This window comes from Sphaeramia orbicularis, chromosome 1 (assembly GCF_902148855.1).
Source record: "Sphaeramia orbicularis chromosome 1, fSphaOr1.1, whole genome shotgun sequence".
In the NCBI taxonomy this organism is placed as follows: domain Eukaryota; kingdom Metazoa; phylum Chordata; class Actinopteri; order Kurtiformes; family Apogonidae; genus Sphaeramia; species Sphaeramia orbicularis.
Window position 1 is genome coordinate 7762221 of NC_043957.1, and position 21873 is coordinate 7784093.

Genomic DNA, 21873 nt, shown 5'->3' on the forward strand with positions numbered 1-21873 from the left:
ATATTTGGCAGAGGCTAACGTCTGGAGACAGGCTCTGCGATTGAAGGCAAAGAAAGCAATTGGCCTCTGCGCTCATCTGTCTACCCCTCACACCGAGACCACTTTACTGACACCAGTAATGTAGGAATCCAGAGGACTCCAGTGGGCTGTAGGTGAAGGCTGCCTATCTTCATTGGCTAATACCATCACTAATACTGCTGTGTTTGTGTGTGTGTGTGTGTGTGTGTGTGTGTGTGTGTGCGTTCGTTTGTGCGTGTGTGTGTGTGTGTGTGTGTGTGTGTGCGCAGAAGCGCTGTATGTCACCTGCCGCCTGCAGAACTGCACCGACGCCAACAAGGCCAAACCATTCCCTGGCTACATTGACCCCAATTCTCTGGTGGTGCAGGACGAGTATGTGTTTGTCCAGGTGGGTAATGGTCCAGGTACATCAGAGGGTCAGTTGGGGGTGGGAGGGGGGGCATTTTCAAGGTCATTCTTACAAAGGAGCTGAATGTGTGTATAGTCTGAAGGATGATTCATCTGCTGTTTTCATTTGTGCTCTCATTGTTTTCAGGTGTCGACTGCAGGGAGACCAATATATTATGTATCTGCCAAGAGAGACGTGTTTACACCAATGAAGCTGCCCAAGTACACCTTACCTAAGGTAAAAAGAAAAAAACACTTAACTTATGAAGACACCCAAGTACCACTTACCTAAGGTTAAAAAAAAAAAATCTCTTAACTTATGAAGACACCCAAATACACCTCACCTAAGGTAAAAAACAAAACAAAACAAAAAACAGTTAACTTATGAAATGGCCCAAGTACACCTTACCTAAGATAAAAACACTAAACAATAATATACATATAATATATACAAATATAATTTATGTTATATTTTAGTCGATGAAAGAATGATTTCATGTTTGAATTTTTTTTTTTTTTTTTAATTTTACAATGTTTTTTTTTTTTTATATTTTATAAATTTTCAAAGCCCAGTATTTACAGTATATAATATATGTATAAAACAGAAATAGAGCAATGTGTGCATCAGTTTAGTGAGTCCTTTGGTTTTACTGTTTAATTGATCAGAGGTTCAGATGCAGTTCTGCTGTAAATGAATGTGGGTCATTTGGACCCAAATATGGACGCTCTCTGGGTAATAAAACAGAAACTACAGTTACATCACATCTTCAACATTTAAATGTCATGATGTCAATAACATGTTTTTAGCTTACCGGCTGACAGGCCGTAAGCTATTGTTGTCATGCGGCATCTGTCGTCGTCTGTCGTCCGTTACAAAAATTTCAATCTTCTTCTCCGAAACTACAATTCCGATTGACTTCAAACTTGGTACACAGCTTCTTTACAATGATGTTGACAAAAGTTAGTGAAATTATTTGGATCCGGATCTGATTCTGGATTTGGTGCGACTTTGAAAAATTTCCCCATTATAAGACAGAGGAAGTGGATCGATGCAATAACTCAGTAAATATAAATGATATCCAGTGTAAATTTCTACAGTCCAGCCCTGATGGGGAGATGACCAAAACATAATGTCCACATGCTGATCAGGATCTTCTTCTGGATCCGGGAACTTACAGAAAATTTAACATGGGCTCTTATGGGGAAAAAATTTCAGTCGTCTTTTTCTCCGAAACTCCAGTTCTGTGTGGAGTTTGCATGTTCTCCCTGTGTCTGCGTGGGTTCTCTCCGGGTACTCCGGCTTCCTCCCACAATCCAAAAACATGCACTAATAGGTTAATTGGTTAATCTAAATTGCCCATAGGTGTGAATGTGAGAGTGATTGTTTGTCTCTATATGTCAGCCCTGCGATGAACTGGCGACTTGTCCAGGGTGTACCCCGCCTTCGCCCCTATGTAGCTGGGATAGGCTCCAAGCGACCCCCGTGACCCTAGTGAGGATAAAGCGGGTTCAGAAAATGAATGAATGAATGACTCCAGTTCTGATTGACTTCAAACTTGGTATACAGCTTCTGTATGATGATGTCAACACAAGGGATAGAAATTATTTCAATCTGGATCTGATTCTGGATTTGGTGCCACTTTGAAAAATTTTCCCATTATAACAGATAGGAAGTGGATTGATACAATAAATAAGTATCAATGATATCAAGTTGGAATTTGAATTTTTTACAGATCTGATTGGAATATGACCAAAACATGGGCTATTTCTGTAATAGAATAAATACACAGAACTGGGTGATAATAAATGGCATCTGGATACATTTCCCAAAGCTTTTACTTTGGCCAGTAAGATGCAGGGCCATTGGCCCTATTTTTACTTTTTCTTCTAATTTCTATATTTTCTGTCAAAGACGTTCCTTTGGTTAAAAGTCAAACCTAATGTTTAGTTCCTCATCAAAGGCTCCTTCAACTCTGACTCAAACACCTGACTTTCAACTGTTCGCTTCAACAGTGCCATGTTCAGGTTCATTGATGATGTCACTTCCTGTATCTGTAAAAGTGTGTTGACTCCTGGTCCAGTTTGGCCAAGACCACCTCTGCTGCTGGTCCACAGCCTGGTTCCTTCTGGATCAGGGGTTCTGGGTTTGGATCTAATAGAACACCCAGTAGGTGGGTGTGAAGGTACCCCTGAAGGAACAGCTCACCTCCTGAAGGCCTGTTTCAAAGACCAGACTGTAGAAGGAACAGCTGACCTCCTGAAGACCTGGTTCAGAGAACAGACTGTAGAACAGTGGAACCATCTACATTTCAAAGCAGGTGTTGGTTAGTGCTCGTCCCTCTTCCACTGTTAAACCTAAACTTACACTAACACACAGACGTGTCCCCGTCTCTGTGGGACACTGGTTTATTTATGGGTAAATCAAGGCTGGGAGGAACTCCTACAGCGTTTCCACTATTGTTATTCTGCGCTGCAGCAGCGTGTGCACACGGCCCTGGTGGGCACGTCCCCACTGACAATTAGACATGTTTTATTCAATGAAGCCGTGGGCGCCGGTGGGTGTGGGCTGAGTTCAGGAACAGGCAGAGGGAGATGGAGCACCGACGCACAGACGCACAAACGCAGACGCACAAATGCAGACGCACAAACACACATTAAATACAACAAAAACCTGCCCTTAGAGGGGTTACAACTACCACAGCTGGACTTTCAAAGAGGAAAAATATATGTAGTAAAACCTGGCCATGTGACCTATAACCCCCCCCAGGATTTCCATATAAGGAGGTGTATATTATTCCCATGCCAATTTACCTTGGATGCACCTGCATGGGTCTGTGATGTATGAGGGTTAAAACACATTTGTTTTGAATCGTCACAGATACTGCTGATTTTTCAGATGCAAATTAAAGTTTTTAAATGAAAATGACAAATCAGATGGTTTTTACAACGGATTTATTTTAATAATAATAGTTTGTATTTCTATTTCAAATTTCTAGAAAGGTTGTCATGTCTGTTCAAATAAATATCTGTATTCTGTCTAGTTTAAGTCTTTGGAAAAAAACACAGAATGAACTAAAGCCTCCATTGTTGGCCCTGATAATGAATCCTCACCCAGAACCCTGTTCCTAAGCCTAACCCTGTTTTAAACCTGAACCCTGTTCCTAACCCAGAACCCTGTTCCTAACCTGAACCCTGTTCGAAACCCAGAACCCTGTCCCTAATCTGAACCCAAACCCAAACCTTGTTCTTAACCCTAACTCTGTTCCTAACTCTAACCCACTGTGCTGTGTTTTCTGTTCTTCAGGACTAACATGTGTTTTCTGTTCTTCAAGGACTAACGTGGTTTTTGTTCTTCAGGGCTTACATGTGTTTCTGTTCTTCAGGACTTACATGTGTTTTTTGTTCTTCTAGGACTTACATGTGTGTTTTGTTCTTCAGGACTTACATGTGTGTTTTGTTTTTCTAGGACTTACGTGTGTTTTCTGTTCTTCAGGACTTACATGCGTTTTTGTTCTTCAGGACTTACATGTGTTTTTTGTTGTGCAGGACTTACATTTGTTTTCTGTTCTTCAGGACTTACATGTGTTTTCTGTTCTTCTAGGACTTACATGTGTTTTCTGTTCTTCAGGACTTACATGTGTTTTCTGTTCTTCAGGACTTACATGTGTTTTCTGTTCTTCTAGGACTTACATGTGTTTTCTGTTCTTCAGGACTTACATGTGTTTTCTGTTCTTCAGGACTTACATGTGTTTTTTGTGCTTCAGGACTTAAATGCATTTTTGTTCTCCTAGGACTTACATGTGTTTTCTGTTCTTCAGGATTTACATGTGTTTTTTGTTCTTAAGGACTTGCATGTGTTTTATGTTCTGCAGGACTTACATGTGTTTTCTGTTCTTCAGGACTTACATGTGTTTTTTGTTCTTAAGGACTTAGATGTGTTTTTGTTCTTCAGGACTTACAGGTGTTTCTGTTCTTCTAGGACTTAAATGTGTTTTCTGTTCTTCAGGACTCGTGTTTCTGTTCTTCTAGGACTTACATGTGTTTTCTGTTCTTCAGGACTTACATGTGTTTTTTGTTCTTAAGGACTTGCATGTGTTTTTTGTGCTGCAGGACTTACATGTGTTTTCTGTTCTTCAGGACTTACATGTGTTTTTTGTTCTTAAGGACTTAGATGTGTTTTTTGTTCTTCTAGAACTTACGTGTGTTTTCTCTTCTTCAGGACTAATGTGTTTTTTGTTCTTCAGGACTTACATGTGTTTTCTGTTCTTCTAGGACTTACATGTGATTTCTGTTCTTCGAGGACTTACATGTGTTTTTTGTTCTTAAGGACTTACATGTGTTTTTTGTTCTTAAGGACTTAGATGTGTTTTTTGTTCTTCTAGAACTTACGTGTGTTTTCTCTTCTTCAGGACTAACGTGTTTTTTGTTTTTCAGGACTTACATGTGATTTCTGTTCTTCGAGGACTTACATGTGTTTTTTGTTCTTTTAGGACTTACATGTGTTTTCTGTTCTTCAGGACTTACATGTGTTTTCTGTTCTTCAGGACTTACATGTGTTTTCTGTTCTTCTAGGACTTACATGTGTTTTCTGTTCTTCAGGACTTACATGTGTTTTCTGTTCTTCTAGGACTTACGTGTGTTTTTTGTTCTTAAGGACTTACATGTGTTTTTGTTCTTCTAGGACTTACATGTGTTTTCTGTTCTTCTAGGACTTACGTGTGTTTTTTGTTCTTCAGGACTTACATGTGTTTTTTGTTCTTCAGGACTTACATGTGTTTTCTGTTCTTCTAGGACTTACATGTGTTTTCTGTTCTTCAGGACTTAAATGTGTTTTTTGTTCTTCTAGGACTTACATGTGTTTTGTGTTCTTCTAGGACTTGCATGTGTTTTCTGTTCTTCAGGACTTACATGTGTTTTGTGTTCTTCTAGGACTTACATGTGTTTTTTGTTTTTCTAGGACTTACATGTGTTTTAGTTCTTCAGGACTTAAATGTGTTGTCTGGTCTTCGGGACTTACATGTGTTTTCTGTTCTTCAGAACTTACATGTCTTTTTGTTCTTCAGGACTTACATGTGTTTTTTGTTCTTCAGGACTTACATGTGTTTTCTGTTCTTCAGGACTTACATGTGTTTTCTGTTCTTCTAGGACTTACATGTCTTTTGTGTTCTTCTAGGACTGACATGTGTTTTTTGTTCTTCAGTACTTACATGTGTTTTCTGTTCTTCAGGACTTACATGTGTTTTTTGTGCTTCAGGACTTAAATGCGTTTTTGTTCTCCAAGGACTTACATGTGTTTTCTGTTCTTCAGGACTTACATGTGTTTTTTGTTCTTAAGGACTTGCATGTGTTTTTTGTGCTCCAGGACTTACATGTGTTTTCTGTTCTTCAGGACTTACATGTGTTTTTTGTTCTTAAGGACTTAGATGTGTTTTTTGTTCTTCTAGAACTTACGTGTGTTTTCTCTTCTTCAGGACTAACGTGTTTTTTGTTCTTCAGGACTTACATGTGATTTCTGTTCTTCGAGGACTTACATGTGTTTTTTGTTCTTTTAGGACTTACATGTGTTTTTTGTTCTTCTAGGACTTACATGTGTTTTTTGTTCTTCTAGGACTTACATGTGTTTTTGTTCTTCTAGGACGTATATGTGTTTTCTGTTCTTCTAGGACTTACATGTGTTTTTTGTTCTTCTAGGACTGACGTGTTTTTTGTTCTTCAGTACTTACATGTGTTTTCTGTTCTTCAGGACTTACATGTGTTTTTTGTGCTTCAGGACTTACATGCGTTTTTGTTCTTCTAGGACTTACATGTGTTTTCTGTTCTTCAGGACTTACATGTGTTTTTTGTTCTTAAGGACTTAGATGTGTTTTTGTTCTTCAGGACTTACATGTGTTTCTGTTCTTCTAGGACTTACATGTGTTTTCTGTTCTTCAGGACTCACGTGTTTCTGTTCTTCTAGGACTTACATGTGTTTTTATTCTTCTAGGACTTATATGTGTTTTTTGTTCTTCTAGGACTTACATGTGTTTTCTGTTCTTCGGGACTTACATGTGTTTTTTGTTCTTAAGGACTTGCATGTGTTTTTTGTTCTTCCAGGACTTACATGTGTTTTTTGTTCTTAAGGACTTGCATGTGTTTTTCGTTCTGCAGGACTTACATGTGTTTTCTGTTCTTCAGGACTTACATGTGTTTTTTGTTCTTAAGGACTTAGATGTGTTTTTTGTTCTTCTAGAACTTACGTGTGTTTTCTCTTCTTCAGGACTAACGTGTTTTTTGTTCTTCAGGACTTACATGTGTTTTCTGTTCTTCTAGGACTTACATGTGATTTCTGTTCTTCGAGGACTTACATGTGTTTTTTGTTCTTTTAGGACTTACATGTGTTTTTGTTCTCTAGGACTTATATGTGTTTTCTGTTCTTCTAGGACTTACATGTGTTTTTTGTTCTTCTAGGACTTACATGTGTTTTCTGTTCTTCAGGACTTACATGTGTTTTTTGTTCTTCAGGACTTACATGTGTTTCTGTTCTTCTAGGACTTACATGTGTTTTTGTTCTTCTAGGACTTATATGTGTTGTCTGTTCTTCTAGGACTTACATGTGTTTTTTGTTCTTCTAGGACTTACATGTGTTTCTTTTCTTCTAGGACTTACATGTGTTTTTGTTCTTCAGGACTCATGTGTTTCTCTTCTTCTAGGACTTACATGTGTTTTTGTTCTTCAGGACTTACATGTGTTTCTGTTCTTCTCGGACTTACATGTGTTTTCTGTTCTTTGAGGACTTACATGTGTTTTCTGTTCTTCAGGACTTACATGTGTTTTTTGTTCTTCTAGGACTTACATGTGTTTCCTTTTCTTCAGGACTTACATGTGTTCCTGTTCTTCAGGACTTACATGTGTTTTCTGTTTTTCAGGACTTACATGTGTTTTTTGTTCTTCAGGACTTACATGTGTTTTCTGTTCTTCAGGACTTACATGTGTTTTCTGTTCTTCAGGACTTACATTTGTTTTCTGTTCTTCAGGACTTAGATGTGTTTTCTGTTCTTCAGGATTTACATGTGTTTTTTGTTCTTCAGGACTTACATGTGTTTTCTTTTCTTCAGGACTTACATGTGTTTTCTTTTATTCAGGACTTACATGTGTTTTTTTTTCTTTAGGACTTACATTTGTTTTCTGTTCTTCAGGACTTAGATGTGTTTTCTGTTCTTCAGGATTTACATGTGTTTTCTGTTCTTCAGGATTTACATGTGTTTTTTGTTCTTCAGGACTTACATGTGTTTTCTGTTCTTCTAGGACTTACATGTGTTTTCTGTTCTTCAGGACTTACATGTGTTTTTTGTGCTTCAGGACTTAAATGCATTTTTGTTCTCCTAGGACTTACATGTGTTTTCTGTTCTTCAGGATTTACATGTGTTTTTTGTTCTTAAGGACTTGCATGTGTTTTATGTTCTGCAGGACTTACATGTGTTTTCTGTTCTTCAGGACTTACATGTGTTTTTTGTTCTTAAGGACTTAGATGTGTTTTTGTTCTTCAGGACTTACAGGTGTTTCTGTTCTTCTAGGACTTAAATGTGTTTTCTGTTCTTCAGGACTCGTGTTTCTGTTCTTCTAGGACTTACATGTGTTTTCTGTTCTTCAGGACTTACATGTGTTTTTTGTTCTTAAGGACTTGCATGTGTTTTTTGTGCTGCAGGACTTACATGTGTTTTCTGTTCTTCAGGACTTACATGTGTTTTTTGTTCTTAAGGACTTAGATGTGTTTTTTGTTCTTCTAGAACTTACGTGTGTTTTCTCTTCTTCAGGACTAATGTGTTTTTTGTTCTTCAGGACTTACATGTGTTTTCTGTTCTTCTAGGACTTACATGTGATTTCTGTTCTTCGAGGACTTACATGTGTTTTTTGTTCTTAAGGACTTACATGTGTTTTTTGTTCTTAAGGACTTAGATGTGTTTTTTGTTCTTCTAGAACTTACGTGTGTTTTCTCTTCTTCAGGACTAACGTGTTTTTTGTTTTTCAGGACTTACATGTGATTTCTGTTCTTCGAGGACTTACATGTGTTTTTTGTTCTTTTAGGACTTACATGTGTTTTCTGTTCTTCAGGACTTACATGTGTTTTCTGTTCTTCAGGACTTACATGTGTTTTCTGTTCTTCTAGGACTTACATGTGTTTTCTGTTCTTCAGGACTTACATGTGTTTTCTGTTCTTCTAGGACTTACGTGTGTTTTTTGTTCTTAAGGACTTACATGTGTTTTTTGTTCTTCTAGGACTTACATGTGTTTTCTGTTCTTCTAGGACTTACGTGTGTTTTTTGTTCTTCAGGACTTACATGTGTTTTTTGTTCTTCAGGACTTACATGTGTTTTCTGTTCTTCTAGGACTTACATGTGTTTTCTGTTCTTCAGGACTTAAATGTGTTTTTTGTTCTTCTAGGACTTACATGTGTTTTGTGTTCTTCTAGGACTTGCATGTGTTTTCTGTTCTTCAGGACTTACATGTGTTTTGTGTTCTTCTAGGACTTACATGTGTTTTTTGTTTTTCTAGGACTTACATGTGTTTTAGTTCTTCAGGACTTAAATGTGTTGTCTGGTCTTCGGGACTTACATGTGTTTTCTGTTCTTCAGAACTTACATGTCTTTTTGTTCTTCAGGACTTACATGTGTTTTTTGTTCTTCAGGACTTACATGTGTTTTCTGTTCTTCAGGACTTACATGTGTTTTCTGTTCTTCTAGGACTTACATGTCTTTTGTGTTCTTCTAGGACTGACATGTGTTTTTTGTTCTTCAGTACTTACATGTGTTTTCTGTTCTTCAGGACTTACATGTGTTTTTTGTGCTTCAGGACTTAAATGCGTTTTTGTTCTCCAAGGACTTACATGTGTTTTCTGTTCTTCAGGACTTACATGTGTTTTTTGTTCTTAAGGACTTGCATGTGTTTTTTGTGCTCCAGGACTTACATGTGTTTTCTGTTCTTCAGGACTTACATGTGTTTTTTGTTCTTAAGGACTTAGATGTGTTTTTTGTTCTTCTAGAACTTACGTGTGTTTTCTCTTCTTCAGGACTAACGTGTTTTTTGTTCTTCAGGACTTACATGTGATTTCTGTTCTTCGAGGACTTACATGTGTTTTTTGTTCTTTTAGGACTTACATGTGTTTTTTGTTCTTCTAGGACTTACATGTGTTTTTTGTTCTTCTAGGACTTACATGTGTTTTTGTTCTTCTAGGACTTACATGTGTTTTTGTTCTTCTAGGACGTATATGTGTTTTCTGTTCTTCTAGGACTTACATGTGTTTTTTGTTCTTCTAGGACTGACGTGTTTTTTGTTCTTCAGTACTTACATGTGTTTTCTGTTCTTCAGGACTTACATGTGTTTTTTGTGCTTCAGGACTTACATGCGTTTTTGTTCTTCTAGGACTTACATGTGTTTTCTGTTCTTCAGGACTTACATGTGTTTTTTGTTCTTAAGGACTTAGATGTGTTTTTGTTCTTCAGGACTTACATGTGTTTCTGTTCTTCTAGGACTTACATGTGTTTTCTGTTCTTCAGGACTCACGTGTTTCTGTTCTTCTAGGACTTACATGTGTTTTTATTCTTCTAGGACTTATATGTGTTTTTTGTTCTTCTAGGACTTACATGTGTTTTCTGTTCTTCGGGACTTACATGTGTTTTTTGTTCTTAAGGACTTGCATGTGTTTTTTGTTCTTCCAGGACTTACATGTGTTTTTTGTTCTTAAGGACTTGCATGTGTTTTTCGTTCTGCAGGACTTACATGTGTTTTCTGTTCTTCAGGACTTACATGTGTTTTTTGTTCTTAAGGACTTAGATGTGTTTTTTGTTCTTCTAGAACTTACGTGTGTTTTCTCTTCTTCAGGACTAACGTGTTTTTTGTTCTTCAGGACTTACATGTGTTTTCTGTTCTTCTAGGACTTACATGTGATTTCTGTTCTTCGAGGACTTACATGTGTTTTTTGTTCTTTTAGGACTTACATGTGTTTTTGTTCTCTAGGACTTATATGTGTTTTCTGTTCTTCTAGGACTTACATGTGTTTTTTGTTCTTCTAGGACTTACATGTGTTTTCTGTTCTTCAGGACTTACATGTGTTTTTTGTTCTTCAGGACTTACATGTGTTTCTGTTCTTCTAGGACTTACATGTGTTTTTGTTCTTCTAGGACTTATATGTGTTGTCTGTTCTTCTAGGACTTACATGTGTTTTTTGTTCTTCTAGGACTTACATGTGTTTCTTTTCTTCTAGGACTTACATGTGTTTTTGTTCTTCAGGACTCATGTGTTTCTCTTCTTCTAGGACTTACATGTGTTTTTGTTCTTCAGGACTTACATGTGTTTCTGTTCTTCTCGGACTTACATGTGTTTTCTGTTCTTTGAGGACTTACATGTGTTTTCTGTTCTTCAGGACTTACATGTGTTTTTTGTTCTTCTAGGACTTACATGTGTTTCCTTTTCTTCAGGACTTACATGTGTTCCTGTTCTTCAGGACTTACATGTGTTTTCTGTTTTTCAGGACTTACATGTGTTTTTTGTTCTTCAGGACTTACATGTGTTTTCTGTTCTTCAGGACTTACATGTGTTTTCTGTTCTTCAGGACTTACATTTGTTTTCTGTTCTTCAGGACTTAGATGTGTTTTCTGTTCTTCAGGATTTACATGTGTTTTTTGTTCTTCAGGACTTACATGTGTTTTCTTTTCTTCAGGACTTACATGTGTTTTCTTTTATTCAGGACTTACATGTGTTTTTTTTTCTTTAGGACTTACATTTGTTTTCTGTTCTTCAGGACTTAGATGTGTTTTCTGTTCTTCAGGATTTACATGTGTTTTCTGTTCTTCAGGATTTACATGTGTTTTTTGTTCTTCAGGACTTACATGTGTTTTCTGTTCTTCTAGGACTTACATGTGTTTTCTGTTCTTCTAGGACTGATGTGTTTTTCGTTCTTCTAGGACTTACATGTGTTTTCTGTTCTTCTAGGACTTACATGTGTTTTCTGTTCTTCTAGGACTGATGTGTTTTTTGTTCTTCTAGGACTTACATGTGTTTTCTGTTCTTCTAGGACTTACATGTGTTTTCTGTTCTTCTAGGACTTACATGTGTTTTCTGTTCTTCTAGGACTGATGTGTTTTTCGTTCTTCTAGGACTTACATGTGTTTTCTGTTCTTCTAGGACTTACATGTGTTTTCTGTTCTTCTAGGACTTACATGTGTTTTCTGTTCTTCTAGGACTGATGTGTGTTTTATTCTTCAGGACTTACATGTGTTTTCTGTTCTTCAGGATTTGCATGTGTCTTCTGTTCTTCATGACTTACATGTGTTTTCTGTTCTTCGAGGACTTAGATGTGTTTTCTTTTCTTCAGGACTTACATGTGTTTTCTTTTCTTCAGGAATTTCCTGTGTTTTCTGTTCTTCAGGATTTACATGTGTTTTCTGTTCTTCAAGACATACATGTGTTTTCTGTTCTTCAGGACTTACATGTGTTTTCTGTTCTTCAGGACTTACCTGTGTTTTCTGTTCTTCGGGATTTACATGTGTTTTCTGTTCTTCTAGGACTTACATGTGTTTTCTGTTCTTCAGGACTTACATGTGTTTTCTTTTCTTCAGGAATTTCCTGTGTTTTCTGTTCTTCAGGATTTACATGTGTTTTCTGTTCTTCCAGGACTTACATGTGTTTTCTGTTCTTCAGGACTTACATGTGTTTTTTGTTCTTCTATGACTTACATGTGTTTTCTGTTCTTCAGGACTTACATGTGTTTTCTGTTCTTCAGGATTTACATGTGTTTTCTTTTCTTCAGGACTTACATGTGTTTTTTGTTCTTCCAGGACTTACATGTGTTTTCTGTTCTTCAGGACTTACATGTGTTTTCTGTTCTTCAGGACTTACATGTGATCAGCACAGATGAAAACCGTGTGGTTGCAGCTGTGCAGGAGTGGAACCAGAATGAAACCTATAACCTTTACGTGTCGGACACATCGGGCGTCTTCTACACTCTGGCCCTGGAGAACGTGGTCAGCAGTATGGGTGTGGAGGGGAACGTCATGGTCGACCTGTATGAGGTAAACCAATGACACACAATGACACTGCAGGTTCATTCAGTGTCAGGTAGCTGTTAGCATCTCAGTGCATTATGGGAGACAAGCGCCTTTTCCACTGAAGCTGTAGGATCGACCACTGTGTTTATTCATGCAGCCTTGGACTAATGTGTTCAGTATATCTGGTGGACTGTACCATGGAAGGGATGGATTTAATCTACTGGTGTCCATGGGTAGAAGAAAACAGAGAGAGAGAAAGAGAAGGGGAGAGAAAGAGAGAGGGAGGGAGAGGGAGAGAGAGATGGAGAGAGAGAAAGAAAGGGAGAGAGAGGGAGGGGGGAGAGAAAGAGAGAGGGAGAGAGATGGCGAAAGAGAGAGGAGGGAGAGAAAGAGAAAGAAAGAGAGAGAAGAGAGAAGGAGAGAGAAAGAGAGAGGGGGAAAGAGAGAGATAGAAAGAGAGAGGGAGGGAGAGACAGGGAGAAAGAAAGAGAGAGAGAAAAGAGAAAGAGAGAAAACAAGAAAGAGAGGGAGAGAGAGAAACTGGATGTATCCCAAACTGGGAACAGAAGAACATGGTGTCATGGTTTCCATCCAGTGATGTTGGTCCTATCCATAATGCCAACACCAGGGGGGCGGAGCTTGGACATGTTTACGCTCTGGGACCCATTTGACAAAAATACCGTTTCAGGCACCGCCAACGCCGGTGTCATGTGACCAAAGGCCCAGACCATGTTAAACTGTAGTGGACTGGTCATCCTGTGGTTGTGGTGTAGAACCTTAAACCCAGCTCTGCAGTAGAACCATGAAAAGCTTCTTCTTCCCATCAGTATGGATAAGACAACATCTATATTCTACTGCGTCTGCACTATTCATTACAGCCAATTTCGTCTTTCTTAAATAACCACATCAAACAACAGGCCCTTCGTCGTTCGGTTGATGAGCGCCGAGGCCACCGGTGTATTATGAACGCTGATCGATACTGTGGAGCTGGAGGCACAGCTGATGAAATGCACTTGTTTAGTCGTTTTTGGAACGGCGTCGTGCAGCTGTAGGCCTACGATCCGCACAAACACGGCAGTGTGTGAATACGAAGCAGCTTCAAAGTGCTGACATCGACACAGGCGCCACCGGGGGGATTGGATCGGGCCAGGATATGGATTTTTGGGAGGCTGAGATTATTTCTTTCTTTGATGAATAACTGCAGATATTACTTCACAAAATGCACCTCGTCCAAAAACACAGAGGTGTGTTTGAGAGGCTAATGTAGCGGCGGCACCACGGCGTAGGTCCGATGACTGAAACTGAGGCTGTGGATGGAATAATGGAGTATGGAAGTAAATCTGTGCCATCAGATTTTGAATTATAAAAGCCATTGAATTTGTAGGACTGATTTTTTTTGCACTGAAATTAAGTATCTGAATTTTTTGCACCTGAATTTTTTGCATCTGAATTTTTTAAATTCTAAATTTATGAACATAGTTGAATTCAGAGACAAACAATTCAGATACTTAATTTCAGTGCAAAAAAACATTCAGATACTTAATTTCAGTGCAAAAATAATTCAGATACTTAATTTCAGTGCAAAAAAAAAGTTCAGATACTTAATTTCAGTCCAAAAAAACCTTCAGATCCTTAATTTCAATGCAAAAATAATTCAGATACTCAATTTCAGTGCAAAAAATTCAGATACTTCATTTCATTGTAAAAAAAAAAAGTTCAGATACTTAATTTCAGTCCAAAAAAACCTTCAGATCCTTAATTTCAATGCAAAAATAATTCAGATACTCAATTTCAGTGCAAAAAAAAATCTGATTCTTAATTTCAGTGCAAAACAAAACAAAAAAATTCAGATACTTAATTTCAGTGCAAAAAAAGAGATACTTAATTTCAGTGGAAAAAAATTCAGATACTTAATTTCAGTGCAAAAAAAGAGATACTTAATTTCAATGCAAAAGTAATTCAGATACTTTATTTCAGTGCAAAAAAAAGAGATACTTGATTTCACTGGAAAAAAATTCAGATACTTAATTTCAGTGCAAAACAAAAAAAATCAGTGCTACAAATTCAATATCTTTTATAGTTCAAAATCTGATGACACAGATTTATTTACTTCCGTAACGGAGCCGCTGATGACGGCGCTCATGTTCCCGCCGTGCGCCCCCCCCCCCCCGCTCACACAATCAGATCCACTGCATTGATTGGGGTCGCTGCCTCGACCCAGGATATGCTAAATGTGTGTGTATGTGTGTGTGTGTGTGTGTGTGTGTGGGGGGGGGGGGGGGGGGGGGTTGAAGCAGCCATCGGTGACTGAAGTGGAGTCGGATCAGCTGACTGTCACCGACTCTCTTCCACATCCTTAACATATTCCTCTGGGTTTCCAACAATCACTCACATTCACTTAAGACACACATTGATTACCCACAAGTCCCCTGGACACTCCATGATGTTGGGGCTGTATTTGGGTTCTGTTTCGAATACTGAACAGGTAAAGCAGGGCTCTCAAACTCATGTTCTTTCAGGTTCCACATTCAGTCTGATTTGATCTGCAGTGGGCCGAACCAGTAAAATAATAACAGAATAACCTAGAAATAAGAACAACTGCACATTTATGTCTGTGTTTTAGTGCAATAAACCACCATTAAATGATGAAAATATGAAAATACTTACTTTTATAAACTATCCAAATAAAAAAGATTTGAATAATCTGAAAAAACTGAAATTTCCTACAAAAATCAGTGCAATTTTAATGATATTCTGCCTCCACTTATCATTTGTCCATGTGCATTATGGATCAGATCTACAAAGACACTAAACACTGAGGAACAGGCAGAAAAGAGTTCAAACTGAGCTGAATTTTCTTTAGACATTTCAGGTTGTTCATATTTGTTCAGGTTATTCACATTTTATTGTTACAGGATTGTTTAGAAATGTAAATTTTTTCAGAATTTAATGTTACTTTTTGCACTGAAACAAAGACAATTTGAAGTTGTTAATTCAAGATTTTTTGCTTAATTCAAGAATTTTTTTTGCTAAATTTAAGATTTTTTGCTAAATCTAAGATTTTTTTTGGCTTAATTCAAGATTTTCTGTCTAATGCAAGATTTTTTTGCTAAATTTAAGATTTTTTTGGGGTTAATTCAAGATTTTTTTTTTACTAAATTGAACATTTTTTTTTCTTAATTCAAGATTTTTTCCTTAATTCAAGATTTTTTGCTAAATTTAAGATTTTTTGCTAAATTTTAGATTTTGTTGGCTTAATTTAAGATTTCTTGCTAAATTTAAGATTTTTTTTTGTGTGTGTGTGTGTGCTTAATTCAAGATGTTTTCCTTAATTCAAGCTAATTTTTTTTTTTTGCTTAATTCAATTCAAGAATGTGGAATTTTTGCACTTTGTAAATTCATCCCAGGGGCCGGATTGGAACCTTTGGCGGGCTGCATTTGGTCCCTGGGACGCATGTTTGAGACCCCTGAGGTAAAGGATGTGTTTGGGCCCGGGGGCTTGGGAGCTCCTGTGCAGTGTGTTGACCAGAGGACAAACCCAAAGGCCCAGAATGCTTTGCACACTGGAGCTGCTCTGTGTGTTTGTGCAGGTGGCAGGAATCAAAGGCATGTTCTTGGCCAACAAAAAGACGGACAACCAAGTGAAGACGCACATCACCTACAACAGAGGACGAGACTGGAGACTCCTGCAGGCGCCCAGCAAAGACCTGCACGGCAACGCTGTCCACTGTCTCCTGGTGAGTGTCAACGTGTCTCTGTATGAGTGTCCACTTTGTCCTGGTGTCACTGTAAGAGTGTCCACTGTGTCCTGGTTTCTCTGTATGAGTGTCCATTGTGTCCTGGTGAATGTCCACTGTGTCCTGGTGTCTCTGTATGAGTGTCCACTGTGTCCAGGTGAGTGTCCACTGTGTCCTGGTGTCTCTGTAAGAGTGTCCACTGTGTCCTGGTTTCTCTGTATGAGTGTCCATTGTGTCCTGGTGAGTGTCCACTGTGTCCTGGTGTCTCTGTAAGAGTGTCCACTGTGTCCTGGTGTCTCTGTATGAGTGTCCACTGTGTCCAGGTGTCTCTTTATGAGTGTCCATTGTGTCCTGGTGAGTGTCCACTGTGTCCAGGTGAGTGTCCACACTGTCCTGGTGTCTCTGTTTGAGTGTCCACTGTGTCAACGTGTCTCTGTATGAGTGTCCACTGTGTCAACGTGTCTCTGTATGAGTGTCCATACTGTCCACATGTCCTTATATGAGTGTCCACTGTGTCCTGGTGTCTCTGTATTAGTGTCCACTGTGTCCTGGTGAGTGTCTACTGTGTCCAGGTGTCTCTGTATGAGTGTCCATTGTGTCCTGGTGAGTGTCCACACTGTCCTGGTGTCTCTGTATGAGTGTCCACTGTGTCCTGGTGTCTCTGTATGAGTGTCCATTGTGTCCTGGTGAGTGTCCACTGTGTCCTGGTGTCTCTGTAAGAGTGTCCACTGTGTCCAGGTGAGTGTCCACACTGTCCTGGTGTCTCTGTTTGAGTGTCCACTGTGTCAACGTGTCTCTGTATGAGTGTCCACTGTGTCAACGTGTCTCTGTATGAGTGTCCATACTGTCCACATGTCTTTATATGAGTATCCGCTGTGTCCTCGTGTCTCTGTATTAGTGTCCACTGTGTCCTGGTGAGTGTCTACTGTGTCCAGGTGTCTCTGTATGAGTGTCCATTGTGTCCTGGTGAGTGTCCACACTGTCCTGGTGTCTCTGTATGAGTGTCCACTGTGTTCTGGTGTCTCTCTATGAGTGTCCACTGTGTCCTGGTGTCTCTGTATGAGTGTCCACTGTGTTCTGGTGAGTGTCCACACTGTCCAAGTGTCTCTGTATGAGTGTCCACTGTGTCCAGGTTTCTCTGTATGAGTGTCCATACTGTCCACATGTCTCTATTTGAGTGTCCACTGTGTCCTGGTGTCTCTGTATGAGTGTCCATTGTGTCCTGGTGAGTGTCCACTGTGTCCTGATGTCTCTGTATGAGTGTCCACTGTGCCCAGGTGAGTGTCCACAGTGTCCTTGTGGCTCTGTATGAGTGTCCACTGTGTCCTGGTGTCTCTGTATGAGTGTCCACTGTGTCCTGGTGAGTGTCCACAATGTCCACATGTCTCTGTATGACTGTTCACTGTGTCCTGGTGAGTGTCCACGGTGTCCAGGTGTCTCTGTATGAGTGTCCACTGTGCCCAGGTGAGTGTCCACAGTGTCCTTGTGGCTCTGTATGAGTGTCCACTGTGTCCAGGTGTCTCTGTATGAGTGTCCACTGTGTCCTGGTGTCTCTGTATGAGTGTCCACTGTGTCCTGGTGAGTGTCAACACGATCCACATGTCTCTGTGTGTGTCCACGTGTCTCTGTATGAGTGTCCATCAGAGACAGCCGTTGACAGGGGTGGACTGATCCCTGATCTCAGAGAACAGCACATGTCAAAGCTGAGCTGTATGAGGCATCTGAAAGGTCAAAGGTCACGTGTGGTGCTTCAGTCCAGTGAGCTGACCTCCCATTGGACGAACAGAGCAGAGGAGGCGTCACTCAAAGGCCTGTCTGCTGGACTGTATGTCCTGTTTAAACCAGCTCTGTTTCCTCCTAAAGCTGTGAAAGTGTTTTTCATTCAGTTCAGATGAAGATTCTAACATCAGTTAAAAGAACCAGAGGACGTTCCTGAGGTAGTGTCCTGGTTCCACAGGGTTAGAGTTCCTGAGGTAGTGTCCTGGTTCCACAGGGTTAGGATTCCTGAGTTAGTGTCCTGTTTCCACAGGGTTAGGGTTAGGGTTCCTGAGGTAGTGTCCTGGTTCCACAGGGTTAGGGTTCCTGAGGTAGTGTCCTGGTTCCACAGGGTTAGGGTTCCTGAGGTAGTGTCCTGGTTCCACAGGGTTAGGGTTCCTGAGGTAGTGTCCTGGTTCCACAGGGTTAGGGTTCCTGAGGTAGTGTCCTGGTTCCACAGGGTTAGGATTCCTGAGGTAGTGTCCTGGTTCCACAGGGTTAGGGTTCCTGAGGTAGTGTTCTGGTTCTACAGGGTTAAGGTTCCTGAGTTAGTGTCCTGGTTCCACAGGGTTAGAGTTCCTGAGTTAGTGTACTGGTTCTAAAGGTTCACATTTTAACTCTTTAACCCCTCAGTCTTGACTGAAGGTAAAGGTTCACATTCAGTGTGTCCACAGTGGAAGGTGAATCACACCCTCTTCTGTGGAATTCCATCAAATCTGTGTTTCAACCACATCTTTTGTCTCTTCTGACGCCTTTAATGACCCTGTTTTTTCTGTAGAATATTTGAAAGCAGGAGTCCTCGTCCAGCACAGATCTGGTCTTTCAATAATCAGCTGTTTGTTTTGATAAACCAATTAGGCACCGGCCAGTGTTTTTGCTTCTGCTCATATTATCCAGTCATTTGTCAGGAAATGTCAGAGTCTTAATAAACCTGTAAACAGGCCGTCCCAACATGGCCTCCACCGCTGGCATTTGACTAGCTCCTAATGAGAACGGTGTCGGTAAAGGCTAACCCAATCAGAATTAATGAGCAGAGCAGCCAATGGGGTGGGAAAACAGACGTCTGAGCCACGGTTTCCATGGTCCTGTTGCATACAGCTGGACAGTTTGGATAACTGACTGTTGTTTTGTCTTCTCCCGCAGCCGTACTGTTCATTACATCTACATCTGCACGTGTCCGCCAACCCCTACACATCTGGAAACATCGCCAGCAGAGAGTCAGCGCCAGGGATCATAGTGGCATCAGGTGGGTGACACAGAACCTGCAGAGGGTCTGGAACCCACTAGAACCGACTGGACACGGGTCTGAGTCTGGAACCGACTGGAACTGACTGGAACCGACTGGACGGGGTTCTGAGATGGAACCGACTGGAACCGACTGGACATGGTTCTGAGCTAGAACCAACTGGAACCGACTGGACATGGTTCTGAGCTGGAACCGACTGGACATGGCTCTGAGTCTGGAACCGACTGGACATAGTTCTGAGGTGGAACCGTCTGGACATGGTTCTGAGGTAGAACCTCTACAGTTTTAGGTTCATGTTCACATTTACTTAAAAGATACTTCGTAGATGTAAACATTTTCATGATGTGGTTTTTGTTTTTTCACTCTAAATCATAGATAAAATTGTGGCGTTTAGATCATTTCTATGTTATGATGTAATTATTTGACTGGTCCCCCCCCCTTCAGATTGTAATGGGCTCATATGGTCCCTGAACTAAAATGGGTGTGACAGCCCTGGGCTCAAAGAATGGAAGGCATTGAAGGTTTTTATCAGATGAACTCTGAAAGGATGGAAAAGGGAGACGACGGCCAAATGAATGTTGGATTATATACTCTGGGCTTAAATTCATTTCATGACGGGTAAACAAAGGAGACGCAGAGATGAAGTGGCATTTAAATGGAGCGCAGCATCCTGGTTCTGTTGGAGTTTCTGTTGTGACATGCTAACTGGAAGAGACAAAGACCAGGAAACTGACTTAGACTGAACAGCTCCTTCAGTGGATCAGTGCTTCTGTTCATCTGAGCCCTTCCATCCCTGCGCTGGATGACAACGTGCGTCACCTCACCTTTGATCAGGCACAAATGACACAACAACACACAGTCCCGGCAGCCATCCTGAAATAATCCTCACGGTCGAGTGTGTCTGCGCACGACAACGCCACCGACTTCCACGGACTAGGTGTGAGGAAGCCGAGGGAGAGTGTGATCCTGAGCGCAGGAAGTCCTCAGGTGGATTCACACCTCAGTGATATTTACTCCCACATGGAGCTGCACCGTCAATAACACATCAACACACGCCTCACAGGTCTGAGCACGGCCCACGAACGCACTAACACACACCGACGACGACTACGACAAACACGGCGAATTAAAGCGCTGTCCAAGGTGCTGGTGTAGAATAACTGATGGACTGGGTTCTATCACTGTCATTTTTCAAACTGTAATATGGTCTAAATGACCTGAGATAGTCTGTCTGTGGTCACAGTGTCGATGGCTCACACATCCATCATCCACAGGAGATAGACTATCAGCACGATGATGCATTCAAATGCAAACCGTACATAGACTATCAGCACAATGATGCATTCAAATGCAAACAGAAGATAGACTATCAGGAGAATGATGCATTCAAATGCAAACACTACATAGAGTATCAGCAGAATGATGCATTCAAATGCAAACACTCCATAGACTATCAGCAGAATGATGCATTCAAATGCAGACACTACACAGACTATCAGCAGAATGATGCATTCAAATGCAAACAGTACATAGACTATCAGTGGAATGATGCATTCAAATGCAAACAGTACATAGACTATCAGCAGAATGATGCATTCAAATGCAAACACTACATAGACTATCAGGACAATGATGCATTCACATGCAAAACAACAGCAGGAAAAGACACGCACCTGTTTCCACCAGATGCACTGAAGTAAACGACAATGTCATCAATAAATCAAGGTGGACAATTCACCTCATATATCTATAGACTATATACAGACTGTATATACAGACCAGGTCAAAGGTCATTAAATAGGAATAAACAGAGGAATGTGTCTGAAAATAGAAGTATTGTAACTTTATGGGTAACAGTGTACATCAGGTTTATAATAGGCTTTATCTACGCAAACACAAATGTACATAAAATAATTCTGATTCAGTTTACAAGTTCAACATCATCAACCTCAATTATTATTATTGTTGTTATTATTATTATTATTATTAATAATAATAATAATAATAACAACAACAACAGAAACAACATTAATGTTAATGATGGAACAGGTTTTACACAATATTTGTCTCAGCCCAGTTCAGTTGCACATGTGAGAGGATCCAGTTTACAGTGGACTCTGTAGAGTTTTATTAGTTTAGTTTAATTAGTTTTACTAAAGCATTGGCGTGTTTTTGTTTATTGCACATGAATATTAAACAGATTTTCTGCTTCAACATGAACTTCAACAGTTATTCACCTGTCGTTCCATGTTCCAAACACATTAGAAAGTTGTGTCAAAGCTTAATGTTCTTTGCATTTGGACAATTAAAAGAGTTCCTATTATGGATAAAAATGAGGTGTGTTGACTCAGTTTGGAACCTTCCAGAGAAAAAAGGATTATTGGAACATAATCCCAACAATGGGATGTGCACAAAGCCAAGCTGTCCAAATGTGGTGTGACAGCTCTGAAGGCTTTCCACTGCTGTGTCTGTCAGATGTACACACACTGTTTCTGAGGTTTCTAACAGTGTCTGACACACTTTAAACTGGGCTCCTCTGGGTCTGAGCACTTCTGCTAAACTTAATATACAGTTATTTTATCCGAACTTCGGTCGTTTAGTGTCTCTGGACTCCAGCAGACACCGTTATGAGCTCTGGGAATAAACCCTGTCAGCCCCCTCACATTCATTACACCTAAATCTGGACAAATAAGCATAAAATGTGGAC

At 39.9% G+C, this 21873-nt stretch overlaps 1 protein-coding gene across 1 annotated transcript in view; it reads left to right on the forward strand.

Moving 5' to 3' along the window:
* The window catches only part of LOC115429863 (VPS10 domain-containing receptor SorCS1-like), a 64434-nt gene that overhangs the window by 11331 nt on the left and 31230 nt on the right, over positions 1 to 21873 (forward strand). The window contains 5 exon segments of the mRNA XM_030149652.1: positions 288 to 406; positions 554 to 643; positions 12273 to 12452; positions 16019 to 16165; positions 19064 to 19166. Coding sequence (XP_030005512.1) covers positions 288 to 406; positions 554 to 643; positions 12273 to 12452; positions 16019 to 16165; positions 19064 to 19166 — 639 coding nt within the window.